The 21,094-nt window shown below is 45.9% G+C and overlaps 2 protein-coding genes across 2 annotated transcripts in view; both read right to left on the reverse strand.

The window, feature by feature from the left end:
• Positions 1–4,781: 4,781 nt before the first annotated feature.
• BAG2 (BAG cochaperone 2) lies at positions 4,782–11,733 on the reverse strand (the record flags this gene model as incomplete). The annotated part of the gene is made up of 3 exons (XM_079550531.1): positions 4,782–5,182; positions 5,784–5,893; positions 11,573–11,733. 3 exons carry the CDS (start codon positions 11,731–11,733, stop codon positions 4,782–4,784), a joined length of 672 nt encoding a protein of 223 aa, XP_079406657.1.
• A 6,838-nt stretch (positions 11,734–18,571) lies between these two features.
• The window catches only part of ZNF451 (zinc finger protein 451), a gene marked incomplete at both ends in the record, with an annotated part of 37,274 nt that continues 34,751 nt past the window's right edge, over positions 18,572–21,094 (reverse strand). Inside the window, one exon of the mRNA XM_079532819.1 lies at positions 18,572–18,624. Within this exon, the coding sequence (XP_079388945.1) occupies positions 18,572–18,624 (53 nt within the window). The remainder of the gene's footprint in view (positions 18,625–21,094) is intronic.

A 21,094-nucleotide genomic window follows, 5' to 3' on the forward strand; every position in this document is an offset into this window, starting at 1 on the left:
GAAATTTAGTACACGCATGCTTTCATCTAGGAATATCTGTTTCAGGTGCTGGGCAACAGGAAGTTTGAATTTCACTCCCATCATAAGCTAAAGTGGCTCCTTCTTTGTTGCGATTTGCAGTGCTTAATTTCCACTCTGACTGAGGTGGAGACTGTCCAAATCAGCATTTTTTCTGGAGATTACTCTGCATAAGCACTGCTTCAAAGTGTACTTTTTATCCCTGTAGTTTTAGTGTGCAGATGTGAAGCAGATGCCTTGCATGTGGCAGGCATCCATATGTATCCATGCCACTGCTCAGTGGGAGAGCCATTTGACTTCTGGATGAGGAGACGTGCCGACACTTCCAGCATTCATGTTGTTGTGTGTGAATAATTTTAGTTACAAACATTGCCCCCTCCTCCATTCAGTGTTCTCATGAAAACGCCACGTTTTAACCACCCTCTGTGCCTACGAGGTGGAAGAGAATACAGTCCTCTGTGACACCTGCGGTAGGTCAGCATTCTGTGCTCTGTGCACACGTGCCTATCACAAGTCAAAGTTTTATTCTTAGAGCCTGAGCTAAGTGCACTCCTGTTATATCCACTGACATCTCTTAGTAGCTCGCTGGATATTTTATTTAGCTCTTGGCAAAATTCTTTGCTTTTAGTTGATAAAGCTAAGGTGGGTAGAACACTTCAGTGAAGTAAGCATTCACTAAAGGGCCCGATTCTAAAGCATCTGCTGCTCCCACATGACGTCCATTCAGTGAATGGGTGCTCTCCTGGTGAGTGAGGTGTCATTGGGTGCACAGTAGCAGTGCCAGGGATGCATTTCCAGCTAGAAATAACAAATCTCAGAGTTGTAAGATTGGGCACGTTGAGATTTTTGGGCTTGTGTGTGTGGTTGACTTAAATTCCACTTCAGACAATTCTGGAGTTTTCTTATTTTCAGCATTACTTAAGGTGGCGTTTACCCTTTGTGATCAAAATGTCCAAATTACTGTCAGTCTAATTTCCTGATTCATTTTGTTATAATCAGTCTCTTTATTGTTTTCGATGTTGGGCACATCTGACGTTTTTCTTTGCATCACTTCTGTAGATGAACATTATTCTAAAAGGAATTGAGTGGCTGAACACATTGTATGGCTTTGAGGTTACACCTGGGTGCATGCACAATGCCAGTGAATGAGCTAATAGCTACCAGTTAATGAGTAACAGAATTAATTACTTGCACTGCCGGAATGCAGGAATTCAGTCATATATCAAATGAACAAACCTGCTGCTTGGTACCTAAGTCCCTAAATCTAATCACAAGCCTCTGGCTAAGGCTGTAGTTCCTGAAATCAAACTGTATGCAAAACAGAGCAAGAGTTGGTCCAAGAAGCTTGACTTCATCAACACCACCATACCTCCGGTAGGAAGTGGCTATTGCACATATCTTTTTTTTTATGCTCAAGTGGTATTGAGCGAAAAAAGTACTTCTCACTGCTAAATGGAGCATCCTAAAAGGTAAACTCATGGCAGAAAAAAATGCAAGAAGTACCAAGATGAAAAGTGCTGTGGTAAAACATGAGAAACTCTCAGTTCCGTGCTGAAGACAAGGTCCATCTGAGCCACCTCCCAACCAAGTGCACCCTTGTGCTAAGCTTGCTCTCAGGTTTCTGGTAGGAGGGTGACACTGATCAATAATTTGTGGAGTGAGTGGTTTTTCCTCTCCTGACGCAAGCACGGCTCAGCAACCACCTGAAGTTGCTAAAAAAAAAAACAAAAACAAACCCAAAGATCTGGGCCAGGAGAAATGCAGTTCTCATTGCAAAGATAAGGACTCATTGCTACTAATACATGACTGAATCTTATTGGCAAGTTCACGTGATCTAAATGGCTAAAGCAGATGTGTACATAACTCTGTTTGTCACCTTCACAAACTCAAGTAAATGTAGTATATTTTTAGAAAAAAACTCAACCTATCTTTCAGTAAATTCTCAAGTGGTAAAATAAATGTTTAAAAATGAATATTCTGTGTATGCTGTTCCTGTAAAATTCCTACAGGTCAATTCTGCTGCTCCTGTAAGTGACACTGGTGTTGTATCGGGTGACTTAAATGTTTCTCTGAGTGCTTGATCTGATTACACATTGCTGTTTTTGTGGTCATATTAAAGTGTCAGTGTATTAAATAGCAAGAAATTGTCGTAACCCCTCAGTTGTGCAACCAGTGTCTGCCCAGAAACCTGTGCCCATGTCTATTTTGTACACTGCCAGCAGCTGGGATCCAGGGGAGCACAGGGCACAGGCACCCACCCACCTCCTCAGAGCAGCGTGGGCATCCCCAGCTAATCGAGACACGTTTGCTGAGCTCCTGCCTCTTCTTTTTATTCACACAGAACTCCAGCAGAAAACATGGATTCTGTTCTGCTCCCTGAGGACTTTTTAGTTTTCATAATTGATCTGGCTAACATAGTGACAGGGCTTAAATTAGCAACCTATTAATAGGTCTGATGCATTTTCTGAACGCAAACAGAGGTAAGCAGTGCATTGATTTTCATGCTTAATTTCATCTAAAGTAAAATAGAACTCATGGCATCTGTGTCTGCCTCTTACTCAGGTATCTCAGGAATCTGGAAAGTAATACAGCGCTGCTTCCTCTTGCGTGCAATTTAGCACACACAGAAACCATGTACTTGCTTAACACCCCATTAAGAATTATTTAGCAGTGTTGGTGAGTTTAGCAGTGTTTTAGGGAAGCAGAAATGTGAGAAAACTCACCTGTTTGTGCTGAGCGTTTTGAGGTCAGAGCTGAGTGCTCACCTGCTGTTAAGCGAAGGCCTCATGAAGACTGAAGCTGTCACACTGTTGAGGTGGGGCTTTTGCGTGCTGTGCAACAGCACTGTGCTCAGCTTTGGAAGCCAGATGGCTGCTTGGGGCAGCTTCTACTGCCAGGCCCAAGGTAATCACCAGGAACAGCCTGGTGCTTTCAGTCTTGTTTTCAGGACTGACATAAGCTGGGAGCTGAGCTCCACGCTCAGCCTTGTTTGAGTGCTCAGGAAAGAAAGGGCAGCTTCACTGCCTTTCTTACACCAGTTGTCTTATGCCTGCTGAGCCTTATCAATCAACTGTTTTCATTCTGACAACAGATGGTCCTTAAAAAATAACAACTTTAATACATTTTTTTTCTTGGTTTCTATCACTTGTGTTGCCAGCTACGTTTGGCTGCTTTAAGTTTCTTTAAAAGGGATGTACGTTGGAGAGCCAGTATGAAAGGAGCAGAAAGCATAGCAGATATTTTTGCCATGGCTTACAGCCGTGTAAGAGACACTTCAGACAGTACTGCCAGCTTTAAAGCTGGATTGTTCCGTACCATGGGATCTGTAATGGATGAGGCATGTCTGCTTATAGCAATAGTGGATGTGTTCCTGAACTTGTGTGGTGCTGATGACACAGGGTTTGGGAAAGTGGAAGGCAAATCGGAAATGATTTAACAAAATAACGAGTATCTTAAGCCGAAATAAGTTGAGTCTACACTATCATCTCAGCTGCTGAGGTGATGATGACTTCATTTTGTCCTTGAGTTGCTTTGTTTTCATTGCTTGGCTTTGCTAGCCAGTTTTACCAGTGAGTGAGCACTATAAAAACACTTGTAGCAATTGATGCAGGGAAGAGGGTTTCAGTAGGAAAAGAAAAAAGCCCTCCTGAATACCCTATAATGGCCATAAAACATATATATATGTATAAATTGAAAAAATATTCTAAGTATCTCTATGCTATTTTCAACGTTAAGTATTCCATGTTGCAATTTCTGAGAACCTTTCATGTATATTGTTATAATTATTGTTGGGAAGTAGGCACAGTCTCATAGCTGAAGACATTTGTAGGTCCCCACCTCAATGCCACTTTCTGCCCACGAACGGCAGCAGCGATGCCCTTGCGGGGCTGGAAGCTCCCAAAGCACAGGGTGGGCATCCCCACACCATGCGTACAGCACAGGTCAGAGGCACAGAGCTCGGTGGCTGTGCAGAGGGACCTGAGGTGAGATCCCAGCTTGGGTGGGCGCTGTGAGAGCGCCGCTTCAGGTGTGGAGGCTTCCTCACACCCAGGGCACTGCAGCTGCCCTCACTGCTCTTCCCTTCCATAGCACCAACGGCCGGGCTTGGATTGGAGATCAGGTCAGGACTGAGCAGTGCAGCCCCTCCTGCCAGAATGCTGCCCTTCAGTGGACTAACAGCACAACGACAGGCTGCTCAGTGGGGCTCTGAGCCTCCTTGGACACACACAGGAGCTGTCATTCTCTTCTAAGTCCAATGAACAGTGACGTAATGAGTAAGACGTTGTGTTGTTTATGAAAATACAATATACAGTTTATTGATTTGTTGTTGCTGTTGTTTATTGCCAGGATTTGTCTTTTTTTCCCCCCAAAAGTCTATTTCACACACTATGTATAGAGCAGAGAAAAGTTGGTACCTCACTATATGACAAAACAACTGTAGTTGTTTTTTTAAAAAAAGGAGGAGAATGAAGGACAGGCAAGATTTTGATTGATTCTGACAGTTCAGCAGAAGCACGTTACAACTTACAACAGAGCAGTATCAACTCTACAGAAGAAATCATGATAGCATTCCTTATTGCTGAAATAAAATGCCAATGCTACCGAAACCCATAGAATGCCTGCACCTTGCAATCCAAGATACCGTGGAGCATGTGTATGTGTGTATACGCGTGTACTTGTAAACAGGGATCTTCCTTAGCTTCCGTGTGCTTTTATGGACACTTGATCACTCTGTGGTTTGCCAGAAGTAGCCACGAGGCAGTTTAATCCTGTTTGGTGTTGCAAGACTGCCGCAGAGAGGATTTCTGATGCTCCAGCAACGTGATGGACTTCTCAGAATTCTCCAGGTTTCGGAGCAGAGTCTCTAACCTTCTTTTGATCTTCTTCTGATCCTCAATAGCACATCCAATGACAACGGACTGAAATTTCTGATCGATGGGTCCCGCCGGCACGTCAGACGTGCACGCACCATAAAGTGACAGTAAGCGGATTTTGGCGTCTTCCAAATCGTCCAGGAGCTTGTTGACGATTTCATCGATCATCTTGGTGGCGTGCAGGAGGGACTCCTGCTGCTGGGCGTTCCGGATGGTTTCGACGGAAACCTCCACAGTGAGCGTTCGGCCCATCAGGCGGTTGGCGGTCAGGTTAAGTTCTTCTCTCTCACCTAAAGCGAAAGCAGAAGGTATCCTGCGTTATTGGCTAACATCTTCCAGTGCCAATTACATCACCGAGACAAGCACAGTGCTGCTACTTTCCAACACGGATGTTTGTTGTTTCTTTTTTTTTAAGAAGCCACAATCAGTGAGATTTCCAGGGGCCAGAGTTTTTAAATCTATCTGCCTGAGTCCCACCCATGTCACAGAGGCTGTGTCTTTTGTGCTGAAATTAGGTTGTAAGCTTTATGAAAGGTAGAAGCAATGTTTTTTCCGCTGCTGATACAGTGTTTGCTCTGTCACATTAAAGCAAAGCATCATATCAGCAAGCATTAACCATGATGAAAGCAGGCACATGAGGGACGGACCCTCAATGCCACTGTGAGGAAGAGCATAAAATACAGCACCATGAAAGGCCACAGACGGAAGAGTATTTTGCCTACCAGATGCAGTTAGGGGCCATTAACAAAAAGGAAAAGGGGACCTCAGAGTGAGACACGGCCCTTTGGTATCCTCAGCCAGCTCCAGCATGGTGCCTTTAGCACTGGAGCAGCTCCCCTTGCTCTTCTGTTTTTAGGGCAGTCAGAAGGGGATGGCAAAGCAGCTTCTCACCTTCACTGATGTGCCTCATGTCCTGGCTGTTCTGTATGTTGTGGATCATTTCTAGCAGGGTTTCTTTTTCTTGTTCCATAGCAGATGCTGCGTCACGGAAAGCCTCTACCCTGGGCATAGTTAAACCAAACAAATTCTTTCAATATTAGAACGAAAGATCTTTAGGATCTGCCAGGATCTTTAACTGAAAAAAAAATATCAATAAAAGAACCCCACTGCGAGTGCAATCAGCTCGCAAATATCTGTGGTCCAGGCTCTTTGACTCCATGACCTCCTCCTATATAAGAACTTCATTTTTCAAGACACAACATCATTTAAAAAGTGAACAAATGAGCCAATAAATAAAAAACAACCAGCAATTACAATCTTAAATAATTTGTTTTACCAATTACTTGGATCTTGGAGAAGCTGCATCCTACTGGACAGCCAGTCCGAGTATTCAGCCCAGCTACACCCATCCCTGCATCCTGACCCCACACAAAACTGTGGATTGCCATCGGCTCTCAGCCGAGAGTGAGGCCCCTCTGCCCCAGGTCCTGGGCTCTGCTCCCATAGATCTTCCAGGGAAGGAGCACTACCACCCAGCTCCAGGCCCCACGGACTGTCAAACCCAAGGACGGCTTTGAAACCCTACAGCTCCTTTGTGAGGAACCACAGGGAGAGAGGAACGGGCGAGACAGGCAAGGTGAGCGTGTTCTGTTGCCTTTATGGGGCTGTCCTGCCAAGCGCCTGCATTCACGTCACTGTGGTTTGTTTCTCTCCATAAGAGATGCAGCAAACTGGCAGGAGGCTCTGTGACTCACAGAGGATGAAGCTCCATTCTGGTCAGCTCCTATTTCTGGGCTTGCAGGAAAGCACGCAGTTGAGCCATCCTGAAATCAAACCCTTTCCCTGCACGACTCACCGTGCTGAAACTGACACGTGGCACAGTGCTGCCAAGGGGACGGACACGAGGCACCACTGTGCCATGAGCTGTTCAGCCAGAGAGCTGCCCAGCTGTGTGCTGTGGAACTGCCACTCTTCACCATGCACAGTGCAACAGTCTGGTCTCCAGCATATGACAGTACTACATGAGAAACTTGGGTCTCCATCCGTAACCCATGGCTTGTTCCCTGCCACGGCTTTTAGGAGAGGGCTTTTGCTCAGAGCGATGTCACCCAGAGCAGCACAAGGACAACAGCTGCCTAGGAGAGCAGGGCCAGGGGAGGCACCTTCCTGACTGCACCTGCAGAACAAAGTTGGGCACTTGCAGAGACTCCCAGAGGTCCAAGCAAAACATCACACGAGCCTGGCCAACGGCTTGGGCTGCTTTCAACACAGCTCAGAGACCTCGATGCTACAAACAGCCAGGAAATGCAGCCAGTCTGACACATTTGTTAAGTCTGGACAGAAAGCAGAAGCAAACCAAAGCACTGGTAATCCAGTTCATTCCTCTTCCTTGCTTTAGAGTGCTCTTCGCTGGCCATTTGCTTGACAAGCACTTCTCTTTCCTCCTAGCCTCACTGACTCAATTGCTGGGTACCAGTGAGCCGTGCTCCTCTCAGCACCACAGCTGGGCACGGCCACAGGACGGCGACGGTCATCGACGGCTTCTGCTGGACGGGACCAGCCGGTGCTCCTTCCCCACAGGCTGGCAGGCAGCAGGGGTCACGGGAAAGGAGGTGCCGGGAAGAGGAAGGAGGCAGGTGGGGCCAGGAACTCACGGCCTTCAGTTCTCACACCTCACACACGCTGAGCTCATGGAATGGCTCTGTTTTACAAAATCTTTAAGCTGAGTTACCCAGTGAAAGCACACGCTTCAGGCCCTCCCTTTCATGTTAATGTGAGGAGGAATGGGAAAAGTTAATGCAATGCAAATTCTTGCCAAGGGCAAATATTCTTAATTGTTATTTTGGATGGGTTAGTAAGAGTAATAAGGCAGGTGGAGTCACTTCATACTTCAGATGTCAGCGCTTTATAATTTAGGAAGTCTAGCTATAATTTCATACATGCCTCACCGTGCCTTTTAAAAAAAATAGCACTGTCGCAGCTTGGAAAGTCCATTTTGGTCCCCAGAAAGCTTAAAATTAGAAGTGCAGAATTTCACTTTTAACAGCATTTTTACATCAAATCAGGTCTGGCACTGTCCTGACTTAAAAAGCAAAGGTCTGCCCTCATTGAGCTCTGCTGGGCCCTACGAGCAGTGTGATTATTTCCAAAGTGAGTGCCTAAAATAATGCTGCTTCCAAGATCAAGGTACCAGTTCAAGGCCTACAAAGCCAGATTGTCAGAGACAACGATTGTGTACAAAAAAAAAATTACCAATCACACCTTTGATTGACGTAAGTTTATAACCAAATCTTGAGAACTAATATATTTGAGATAACGCCTTCCTGGGAATTATTCTAACCACTCTGCAGGGTGCCCCTGGGATTTTCATGTTTTAGTGTTTGCATCCACGAATAGCAGCCCCACACACAACTGCTCTGTAACCAAGCACATCCCAAAGGAAGGGACAAGAGAGCAGCATCTCACAGCTTCCCCTCTCCCATGTCCAAAAATGCCCAGTTTGACCAATTGCTAGCAGAACGCCAGGCCTGGAGAACCCTACAAAACAACCTCAGCTTTGACAGACCTGCAGAGCCCAGCACTTTGATCCCCACCTGGCTCCCAGCACCACTGCTGAGGAAATCACAGAATCACAGAATGGCCAGGTTGGAAGGGACCTGAAGGATCATGAAGCTCCAACCCCCGTGCCACATGCAGGGCCACCAACCTCTCCATTTAACACTGGACCAGGCTGCCCAGGGCCCCATCCAAGCTGGCCCTGAACACCTCCAGGGACGGGGCATCCACAGCCTCTCTGGGCAGCCTGTTCCAGCACCTCACCACTCTCTCTATAAAGAACTTCCCCCTGACATCCAACCTAAATCTTCCCTCCCTCAACTTCAAACCATTTCCCCTTGTCCTGCTGTTATCTACCCTTTCAAAGAGTTGATTCCCTTTCTACTTATAGGCTCCTTTTATAACCACCCAGCAGCACCAGAGGAGCAGACCATGAGAACCTCTGAGGATTCACTCAGAAACACGCAGGGGTGGCTTCTGGAGTTGAGCCATGAGTCTGAGAAATGCACTCAGAGGACAGGAGAAAAGGACTGAGAAAGGCATAGACGTAGCTATGTGGAGCTGGAGCCCAAGAAGGACAGGACTGCTTGAGGAACCAGCAGCCTGGGTAGGCAGAAAGACAGGTAGAGATACGTGCTGAGGAGATGCTGGGCAGGCTTCATCAAGGCGATGGTTTGAGTTCCTACCACCAGATATTTCAGTGAATGACTTTCTTAAAAAAAAAAAAAAAAAAAAGAGAGAGAGAGAGAGAGGAAGAAAGAAAATAAATCACCATATGTCAATACAATCTGAACTGGCAATATATATCTCTGCCCACAGAGAAGGGGGCCAGGAAAGGTCACAAGGGGGTATCGGATTGACAGACAGGATTACACACCCTGTCACACCAGCGGCCATTTCTGTGGCCTCCTGCACTGCCCCTACTCAGCCAGCTCTCCTGGCAGCAGGGCACAGTGCCTAAGGCAGAACCTGCTCCCGGCAGCCTCCTCTCCTCGTAGAAGGCTCTCAGGTCTGTGCGTTACCGTGGTGAGTGCAGCGGTATGGGCTTCTTTCTGCTGGGTGAAAAAATCCAATCACATTCTTACTGGAGTGTATCTGTTGCTTTGAGCATTAGCTCAGTATTCCATGGATCATCTGAGACTAAAAGAACCATTCTTCGCTTCTGACTTCCCTTGGTCTGAGAGCGATGAGATGTTCCATGCCGTTCTTCCCTGCATGCCATGGACATGAGCAGAGCATTCCCCGGAGGAACAGGTGGGCCAACCCGCGCTTTGTTCCGTGAGCAGAAACGTGATATCCGCTTTCCTGGGACAGCTGCAATAACGCATTAGCCATGGGCTTGCAGAAATAGCGCACTGCAGCTCGCTTGCTGGAGGTGGAGGTGCATTTCCAAAAGGAATCAGGAACGCTCAGCGAGGCCTCGGCTTTTTTCCTGAAACAGAGCTCAGCCAAAGTGCCAAGGCCAAGTGGGACCCTGCAGCCCGCTGTCCTCAGCTGCTCCTGCTGGGCCGGGGTTCATGAAAATGAGCAGTGGGAAAAGGGCTAATCCAGCAGAGAACAGAACAAAAGGTACAAGAAGTTATAAAGGGAAAGAAAGAAAACAAAAGCAGGTGTCTGTGTTTGTGCATCGTTAGACCTGGAACTACACGTCCATTTAACGTGGCCATCGGAACACAGTGACTCATAAACAGAGAGCCGCTTCCAACGGCTGTGAGATCCCTTGGCACCGCACAGCAAGCTGGGGCAGCGGCACGTCCTGAGCCTTCACCAACGCCTGCAGTGCCCCTCTGCCGCAGCGGGGGCCCAAACCTGGGCACCACCCAGCAGCAGCTCCCGGAGGTGCCTCAAATACTGGCAGGAACTGCAACGCCCCAAGGAGCCGTGCACCCCTATGGCAGCGTGCTGGCGGGTACCAGCCCAAGGCAGCCCATCATAAGCCCTGGGGGAGGCAGGGAAGGGAGGGCAGCTCGGAACAGCTCTTCCCAAAGGGATGCGGGCTGCTGAGGCCCAGCCAGCCTTAGGTCACCTCATGGCCAAGTCCTTCGTGCAGCCCCTCAACAACTCCGTGATGTGCTATGGCAGTTCCCACTGGTGACATCCACAAGTCACATCCTGCAGGGCTGCAGCTCAGCCACACCATCTGCAGCCCGAGCAATCTTCCTCCTGACATTCACATGGCTTCACAGCGAGGCACCCTCACTGCTCACACACAGGAAAACCAAAACTTGGCTGACTTCTTTAATCAGAGCACCTTGCCTCTATTCTGCCATCATTCCACACTTAGAAATATACCTCTCTGAAAGGCCCACGGCAAGCAGGAGGGTTTCATTTTGGCCCTCATTTCTGGCTAACCAAACTGTCTGCTTTGTGTCAGAGTTGCTCAGCACATTTAAAACCCACTTTTGCATACTGTCCTGCTTATCGAGCACAGCATTTTGTAATTACACACTGCCGCGCTCCATCTGGATGCCAGCAGTGAGACTTGTTTGCAGGCAGTGACTTTGTTTAGTCAAATCCAGAGAAGCCTGAGAAGAGCTGCGAGGAGATTTGATCGGTGAAAGGATAACACGCTGCTCCGCGGAGCTGCCTGCTGAATAATGCAAAGCGATGCAGGCAGAAAGGGAAAAACCCAGCTCTCACGGGGCTCTGTAATTACAGAAAGACCTGGAAGCATCCCGAGTGGCTCTGAGAGCCGATCAATGCAACGCGGGCTGTGTGGGACTGCTGCGTGATCCGCGGCGCCCACCTCACCCGGGCAGTGGTGAAACACGGGCTGTATCCGGAGCTACTAAAACATACAACCGTGCACAGAGTGCAGCGCCGTCTGTATCACAACTGAAGGTTTCGGAGAGGCAGACGTCAGTGCGGGCAGCACGGCGCGCACACGGAGGGTTTGGAAGCGCGGAAGCTCGCCGTGCTCGGTGCCCGGGCTGAGCGAGGCACGAGCGTTACCGCACTCCTTCACCTCCGAGCTCCCGGCACCTTCCCACAGAGCAGCGGCTTGGCGTTAAAGCCGTCGGGTCGGGAAAATCCGTTTCTCGCACAAAAACGCCTCTTTCCACGCACCCGCGCGCACGGCCCCGGGCGGCGGGCAGCCCCTCCCGGCAGCGGGGCATCCCGCCGGGCCCGGCCGACCCCTCCTTCCCTCCCTCCCGGACCCGCGATCCCCGCCGCTCCGGCCCCACCTGAGCTCCAGCTGGTCCAGGTTCTCGAGCAGGCGGCTGGAGCGGTCCGCCATGGAGGTGGAGCGGTAGAATCGGCCTCGGAGCTGCCCGGCGCACGGCTGCTGCTGCTGCTGCTGCGGCGCGACCTCGCTCGCCTTGGCGCTGATCTTAGCCTGGGCCATAGCGCTCGCCCGCTGCCGGCGGCGGCGGCCGCTCCCTCCCCGCGTCCCGCAGGCGGCGGCGGCGGCCGAATGCCGGCGTCCCGCTCATGGCCAAAGAAGGAGCCCGCCCGCCGCCTGCCCCCGCGGCACCCCGCCTCCGCGCCCCGCCTCGCGGCGCGGCCCGCCGGGCACCGCGATCCGGCCCCGCGTCCCGCCCGCGTTGACGCCCGGGGTCGCCGCGCCGGTCACCCGCGGCAGGCCGCCGAGCTCCCGCAGCGCGTCTCCCAGTACTGTGCCCGCCCGGCCTCAGCGCCCCGCAGCCCTCCTGACAGCCGCACCGCGTCGGCGGCGACGTCGTTCTTGCTCTCTTGCTGAAACCGGAGCAAAGGAAATGGCCGTTATAGAATCATGGACTGGTTTGGGTTGGAAGGGACCTCAGAGCCCACCCAGTGCCACCCCCCCTGTCGTGGGCAGGGCTGCCTCCCACCAGCTCGGCTGCCCGGCCCATCCAGCCTGGCCCTGAACGCCTCCAGACATGGGGCACCACAGCTCTGCGCGGCTGTGCCACTGCCTCACCGCCCTTCAAGTAAAGAATTTACTCCTAATATCTAAGCTAAACCTCCTCTCTTTTAATTTTAAACTGCTCGCCCCTGTCCTATCACTACTGGACCATGAAAAACTCGGTCTCCCTCCCATTTATAATTTCCCCGTAAATACTGAAAGGCTGCAGTGAGGTCTTCCAGACCCTTCTCTGGATTGAACACACCCAGATCCTTCACCCTTTCTTTATTGGGGATGTGCTCCAGCCCTCTGATGATCTTCATGGCCTCCTCTGGACCTGCTCCAACAGCTTCATGTCTGTCTTGTGCTATTAGTACAAGGACTGCAGAAAATTTGGAGGAGGGAAATCAGCCTGTAAGCAGAGCCAGAACTGGCATTCTTACAACCATGGTTCTTCAGATGACCCCACATACAGCACCGTGGTGCTGACTGTAGGAGACCCTGACTCACTGCAAGCAGCAGTTCTAACCACTGCAGTCTAGACAATACAAAGGCTTATGTTGGAAATTGTTTCTGTTCTCCCTCAATCCCTAACAGAATTATATGCACATTTAATGGCAGGAAACACAGTGGAACCACAGTCAGTAATGACGTTGGTGGAAGATCACATATCTCTTCTCCAAGTGGAGCAGTACTTTCCATTGCAGGAGCTTAGGAAGCAGCTCCCACAGAAACCCCTTGTTCCTCGAGTTTCAGCAATTGAAGGCACACGCAGGCTTTGCTTGCCTTTGTTGTGACTGTTTAAAAAAGAATTTGCTTATCTCCAACTCCAGGTTTGAGCAAATTCTGCATGGCTCCAGCAGCCCAATTTTTGGCAGCCAGCTGCGAGGCATTGAGTTGCGCAGAGATACTGCTTTGTGCTCCTGTCTTGCTGTGAATCCAAATAGCTGTTTTCTCAGGCTTGTCCATTCAGAGTGCTATCATGTCCCAAGCCCTCTCATTAAATTAATTGCCCGAGTTTCTTTGTTCTACATAGATGGATAAGAGAGGCTCCTTGCCTGTGAGCTTGTGTGAACAACCTCAAGTGAACTGCTCCAGCCATCTGACAACAGTGTGTAGAAAAGATTAATACCACTTCCCAACCCAAACACAAAACACAGAAAGCCTTTGCAGCCATGACACAATTTGCAATCATTTTTTCCTAGGATCCTGCTATTGTTCCTATGCCAATGTATTACATATCAGTCAGGCTGTATTTAAAAAGTAAAAATCAAGTAACTGGCAGCTGGATGGTTATGAACACTTTTTCTTTGCAGGTAGGAGCTGTAACAAAATCCAGGCACAGAACGCTTCTTAGCTGTGTACAAAAGCACCCCATGTGACCTATCCTCTGATGGCAAAACTTTTACCCTGGGAGTCATAACAGCACAATGGAACCAAAATGCACATTAAAAGCAAAAAAGTTTTGTCTTCCTGGCAAAACTCACAATGACTGTGCAGCCTAGAGTGCATTCCCATTTAGAAACTAGGAAGGACTGTGGAAACTCTTTTTCCTGCCCTGGAGAGATGTCCCGTTTTCTCCTTAGGTGCTCTGTTTCTTGGTGAGATATAGAAAAGGGTCAGTTGTCACCGCTCTTCCAGAACTGTAGGTGGCTGGGAAGAAGGCAGGGGTCAGTCTATGAGGAAAGGGAGGTGGCCCACAGCTGAAATGTGGCAAGAAGTGTGGCAACACACAAGGCAGCAATCAGATCCTGCAGGGCCTGAAGGAGGAGGAGGGGCCCTCACACACCTGAAGCCAAGCACAGATTTCATGCTCCTCATTGTCTGTAATGAAGGTGATGGCCAGGTCAGGGCTGCTTCATGCTGATGTCCCTCTGTCCCTGTCTAATCCACAGCTGTGTGTGTGACTGGCCTGCACAGCCCAGCCCCATAGGCACTGGGGAGGGGTCTGCAAGAAGGTGTGCACCTCACACTGAAGTAGCAGCTCTCTTGTTTGAACTACAGCATCACGAAAAGTACACATCACTGATGAAACAAAGCAATACATAGAGGGTTTTCATTCACGCAGACAAGATCTGTCAGGGCAGCAGAAAGAGCAGCTTTCCTGGGCTTCAGACACCTGATCTATGGAAGTCCAGAGGCAGTGTAATGATCCACGCCAAAAGCAGCAGCAGCCCATTCCAACATTGCCTTATTCCAGACCTGATACATACCTTGTCACATACCTGAACACTTACATATGAGCTGTCATGGAAGAGGATCAAAGAGAAAGTCCACACCCATGGAAATGCCACGACAGATCCTTTTCCTCCCTTCAGATGCAGGACCTTCATCTGAAGAAGCTTCTTTATGCACAGGTGTTATGGAAACACAACAGTTCCCATACACACCATAGGGGTGCTGCCACAGCTTTGGCCAGTCAGCCAAAGTTAGCTTGGAGCACAGGAAACAAGATGAGCCAACATGTGCTTTTAAGGTACATCTTCAATCCAAATATGTACTGCCTTGTTACAGAAGGCTGGCCCCTCACTTAGCACCTGCTGAACCTGCTACTGTGCCTCCTGCTATTGCTTCCAATGCTAATTAAAGCTAGCTTGTGTTTGCCTGTACGCAGTCATTTCACTGCGCAGGCAAGCCCTGCGGTCCCAAGCTTGTCAGAAGTCTGAGGGAGGTCCCCTATCTCAGCTGGTGTGACCATTTCAGGGCAAGCAGCATTTTGTTCTCATGGAGAGGAACACAGCTCAAAGAGCCAGCCAATTCTGTGCAGCCACAGATGCTAGGTATGTTTTCAACAGAGCTCTGAGCAAAACACAGACTGAGCAACTCTCAGAAGATACACTACTGCAGTCTGAGAAAATAAACTTCCACAGATTCAGAAAAAGAACTTCAAATTTAACGTTCTGTACATGCATAGATTTGCCATCTGAATGCACACTTCCTTTATCTTGTCACTTACCTTAAATTTTGACTGACTTATTCCAATTTTTATAATATCTTGGGCAATATCATTCGACCCAGAAAATTCATGAATTAGAATTTCTAGAGGAAAGTTGTGGAAAGTTAGAAACGTTAAAGAAATATGCAGATGAAGACTTTATTGAAGCTACTTAGCTGGAAAGAATTGCCAGAATGCATCCTAGCGTTAATGCCAACCAATTCCTCTAAATTAATTTTGAAACAATTCGTCATCCATCCTCACCTCCTCCCAATTTACAGCAGTCACTGTAAACACCGCTAGGGCAGCGTAAGCAGATGATAGAACACTTCCTTTTAAGAAAGACGGCAGCGTAACTTCATACCTCTTTAAAACTTCACCATATTTGGTAAAGATTTGGTAAAGGTTTGCATTCTGTGAGTGCGATCGGAACAGCAGAGGTCATTTCTGTGCATCTTGAAGAGCAAAGAAAATCAAGTCATCACCCAAAGACATGCCACTACTACCTATACACAGCAAGTAGCTTATAGTAAGCTAATCTCATCCCTTCATATTCTTGTACTTATTATTAAGCACTACAGAAGCAACCAGGCAGGCATGAAGTTCAAGGCTACAGCATGTTACAGCTGCAATTTATCTCATATCTGAATTGGTCTCTGAATACGAGCAAAATAGAGGCATTCCTTCAGCTGAAAGGATAAGGCCATAAAGCAACAACATGAAACCTTCGTACGTTGACTGTACTAAACCTTGAGAGACTATGAGTTTTGTTGTACTTATGCATGCACTAAGCAGAAGTTAAAAGCATTAAAATGGGCTGTTAGTGGTTGCCAGGTAGAGATGAGTTTTTCTCCTCATTATAGATAAATAAAAAAAGCATCAGATGATTACTTTTCAGTAACAAAGGGCAAACTTAAACATAAGCATAGAAACAAATTCTCTTAAAAAGAGCAAGAACAAAGGGATGCTGGGCAAGCTTCTTGTAATATACAAGTTGTGCTTGTAAACGCAGACAGATCTCGCAGAATACCCAGGGCAAACCTCAGAGTTCAGCCAGTTGAACAAGATTTCCCAGACAGAAACATTAAATTCTGAAACACAAATGTTTACAAGACACTTATTTCAGCTGAAGAACAAGGTGCAGTACCATGAGAAGCTGGTGACTAACAAGTCACACGTCTGTACATGCAGGGTTTTAAGAATCCTCATTTTCTCTGTCCTTCTGGAAACAGCAGTTACCAGAGGCCTGTAACGGCAGAAAACTTTGCAAAGAAAAATTTCAGAGTATGAGTCTCAAAGAAAATAAGGACAGATTTCAAGACAGGTAATGCTGTACACTGCTCCTGCTGTAAGAAGAGCACAGACCAGAACCCTAGCTGGTTTGTTAGCGCCACAGAAGTAGAGGCTGGGATTTGCTACTTGTTTCAGTAAGCAGATGAGGAGGCCGGTACATCAGGTCTAACTTTAATAACTACAGCTCTGAGAATAGAGAATCTATGTGCACACAACTTTTTTAATGCAATTTATTAAGTCAAGGCTCATCAGGTAAAATCAACCTTAAATTTTATGACAGAATGAAATGTGAGGAATAAAGTCTATGTTCAAGATCTAACACAGAGGACTCTAGAGAAGATTATCTAGCTAGGTTTTAGACATTTGTTGTCAAGCTAAGAACTTTCTCAAGATGAAACATTTTTTAATGAGAAAGGAATTTGCAATTTGAGTGCCTGTGCTGAAGAAAACTTCCCAAAACCTCTTACTTGGAATAATGAAAGCTTTGTCTCATTCTACTTTATATTAGAACTCAGTGTGAAAAATTCTGAAATTGATTTAGCTTGAGTCATTAGCTGAAGGCAACTCAGTGTCTCCTAGAACAGTGCTTGCTCAGCAGCAGTATGGCACAGCACACCCCAAACTGAACTATTAATCCAAAATTTACAGTGGGAAAACAAGCAGTTGATGCAATGGAAAAGTCATCATGAGATTCTCTTTACTCTGTAGCATTTTCAGAGCCAATTCACTGAAAATGTTCAATCTGTTTTCTGGAGATTCAACTGTTTCTTCAGGTTGTATGATTGCAAATGAGTTTGGAGATAAAAACTAGTGAAGAATCTGATGAGTTGATTGAGAGACAGCAAATACATGAGGAAAATCAGCGTCAGTATTCCAGCTTTTCTAATCATGACAACATACAGTAGTTATTCTAATTCTTTGGAAGTGATGGCAAGTAAAATCTAGGTTTCTTCTTTTCATGCTCTCCAAAAGTATTCTTTTGCATAATAAATATTAGATTTACAACAGTTGCAAGCAAATTCACAAGGTAATGGATAAAAAGAAAAGCTGGCATTTTGTTACACCAATATTTCTTACTGATTAACAACAATCATTATAAAGTAGAATAAGCTGGTAAAGCTGGACAGCCAGCATTAGTATTTTAAAAGAGGGAAATGAGAAAGGTGGAATAGACAGCTTCATTTTAAACATGAAAAGAATTATTCACTTAAAAATAAGGACAGTACAAAAACAACAACCACAATTTCTTTATCCCAGGCCACATCTTCATAAACAGAAGGGACCAGTAAAGATGACCAGTATATAGGAATTATACGCCTGAAATTCATTCACGTCTATTTCAAACTGGAATTGGAAAGTTTACTTGGCTTTTGTTCACTTTCAAATTTGTTCCTTCCTTAGATCAGAAGGAGGTACCAAACCTGGCATACTTCAAGCCATCGTTTCTGTGCTACTATTGAAAAAATAGACACATTTATAAAAATAAAGACAACAGAAACTATCTGTGCAGTTCACAGTCCTGATTCTGCCATTTATAACAGACAACGTATAGAAAAAACCTGTGGTCTATAAGACAAGACCATCTGCATACAAGAGTTGAGGCTATGTTCAACTTACATGTCTGGGAACTAAGCTTCTCTTTATAACAAGATTAGCTAAGCAAGTCAGTCTGAGACAATTGAAGTTTACTATTTTTATCTGTTGCAAAGACCACATGGAAAAGTAAATAAAGACAATCACATTTTGTGACAGAAAAATTAAATATAAGAACCAATTAATAAAATAATTAAAACAAAACAAAAAACAACTGAACATATAGTAACATCAGCCCACTGACTGGGCAACAATTTATACAGCTAGACCAGTGAGAGTTTGCCATCATCCATTAGAAACAGAATGTGTAAAGACTTAAAAATGTATTTTTTATCATACAGAATATATTGCAGCAGATATCCATAAACTCCAGCTGCCCATCAGCATTACAGAGAATGTGAGATTATAGATGTAACAATTCAAGATACAAACATGTTTTTGAAGCAGAATTTCTAAGCCTTTGTAAATAGATGAACAAGCTTCCATTTTTGTGAGCAGCTTTGATGACAAAGTATTAGCATACAGAAGTATTTTCATTTACATTTCCTCAAGGCTTCTCTTGATAGCTTCTTCTAATTCTGCATCATCCTCTGTATGAATACAAAAAAAAGATTATAATTTCAAACGATGGTTGGTAACTAGCCAAACACAACTGCAGTATTACTACTACATAAAGCAACAGATTACTTCTGTGGGCAGCATCAGCCCACAGTTTGTTTGAGACTGTAATGCAACTGTGTATTTATTGGTCACGTATCAAGATTAGCACCCATATATATGCACTAATAAAAGTAAAATATTACAATAAAGACAGACACACAAGACGAGCAGAGAGGTTTTAGTGTTTTCACTCCAGTTCTTTATCAATAGATACTCTGATATCTAAATTGGAATTTAACACTACTGTTGTTAGGTGGACATAAATAGAGATAAAGCCATTAACAGTAAGAACAGTCCAGTTCAGGGCTGTAGCATTTTTGATGGTAGGAACAAGACTGCATGGGACTCATCTCATTTATTAACAACCTCTCATAAACACCCTTCATAATTCTCTAAATAGAAGCCCTGCTTCAGCCTTACCTTTAGGTTGTGTTAGGCACTAACAGTTTGGCGTTAGTGAATTACATATCCTAAAGATAAACATGGTAAATAACACTGACACTGCTAGAAAAATTAAAAGAAGCTTTCAGATATGCTATCATTCTTAAACAACTCATCTTCTCCTTTAGGAGGACACAGGCACATTCTAGAACAAAAAGATGACTGGTTTATTTCCTATGACAAAGGAAAATGAATAACTACATGTGTTACAGAATTGCAGGGGTTAGAAGGGATCTCAAGAGATCACGAGTCCAACCTCCCTGCTAAAGCAGATAACAGAAAATAGGTTGCACAGGTAGGCATCCAGACAGGTCTTGAGTATCTCCACAGAAAGAGACTCTACCACCTCTCTGGGCAATCTGCTCCATCATCCTTACCATAAAGTTCTTTCATGTTAGTACAGAACTTCCTATGTTTGAGTTTTAGGCCACTGCTCCTTGTCCTATCGCTACACACCACTGAGAAGAGCCTGGCCTCATCTATTTGCTTCCCACCTCCCTTTAGATATTTATGAACATTTATCAGATCTCCTCTCAGTCTTCTTTTCCCCAGGCTGAAGGCAGGCCCCAGGTTACTCAGCCTTTCCTCACACAGGAGATGCTCCAGGCCTTTTATAATCTTTGTGGCCCTCTGCTGGAGACCTTCCAGGAGATCCCTGTCTTTTTTGAGCTGAGGAGCCCAGAACTGGACACAGTATTCTAAAAGTGGCTTCACCAGGACAGAGTAGAGGGGGAGGATCACTTCCCTCAACCTGCTGGTTGTGCTCTTTTTAATAGACCCCAGGATACCATTAGCCTACACATACAAACATAACATTTAAAAATTTTTCATTATAGTTATGCAATTGTTTGTATGAAGTACATAACTTCAAGTTATGTTAAGATTTTTCGTGAGGCCTAGTTTTGAAAAAGAATTGGAATCAAAAAATGCTCTCTCATGTCAGTAAACACATATTCATCCAGCTGGACTTTCTTGCAACACGTGATACCACTAAGAATGAGGCTAGTTTCTGAAACAAAAACAGCAGACGGTCATGGAAACAAAGCCCCACCTACAGGCAACTGCTCTCATTAAAGTAAGTTGTCATTAAATCACTGAGATCATTTAGTTAAAAAGAAGAAGATTGAAATTATGACTGTTACCAATGTCATACAGTTCATTCCACAGTGATATGTGTATTGTCCTGTGTTCTCTGGAGCTGCTGAAGCAGCTTTTTCTGTCCCCAACACTTCAGCTTTCTCCTCTCAGCAGCTCCTACACTCTTTTTCCTTTATATCCATTGCTGGGGTTGATTTTGCTTCCTCCTTCCCTCTTACTCAGTTCTACAGCCATGCACACCGCTGCAGCCAGGCTGGCTCATAAGCTCAGATGTCTTCTGTACAGAGACAGAAGAACTGGGACAACTTGCATGCACCAAACGCCACCCACTCCTGGGAATATCCAATGCTGGGGGCACCCAAGCATGGCAGATTTACAGGAACATGGATGAATATCCTGTATTTTTTAATAACTGCGATTAACAGTTTGTAAATGTGTAAATGAATGAATTCTGGGAAGATTCAGTTATTTTTATCATTGCACTTGTATGATGCATTTATTTTTATCGTTATTATTTATTTTTATTTCTATCAAGTAGAAAGTGAGAGCCCATCCTTTCAAGCAATGTTACTTTCAAAGGGCACTGTAATCTGTTATCAGAATTAAGCGGCCACATGGCACAAGCACCAGCATTAAGCACAAAGCAAAAGGATGGAAATACTTTCAATAAGGAAAGATATGATGTGAGGAGATATTCATTCTGCTGATTCAAACTTGTGCATTCATCTACAGCTGTCTTTCAGGAGACAACAGTGCTTTCTTTAGATACAATATCCAATTTTGAACTACAGTAGTTCTACTCCCAGTCAGAGTTAATATTGAACTGGTATCAAGTGAGCTAAGTCACATCCTTAACAGCAC

This window comes from Tetrao urogallus (genome assembly GCF_951394365.1).
Source record: "Tetrao urogallus genome assembly, chromosome: 2".
Taxonomy (NCBI): domain Eukaryota; kingdom Metazoa; phylum Chordata; class Aves; order Galliformes; family Phasianidae; genus Tetrao; species Tetrao urogallus.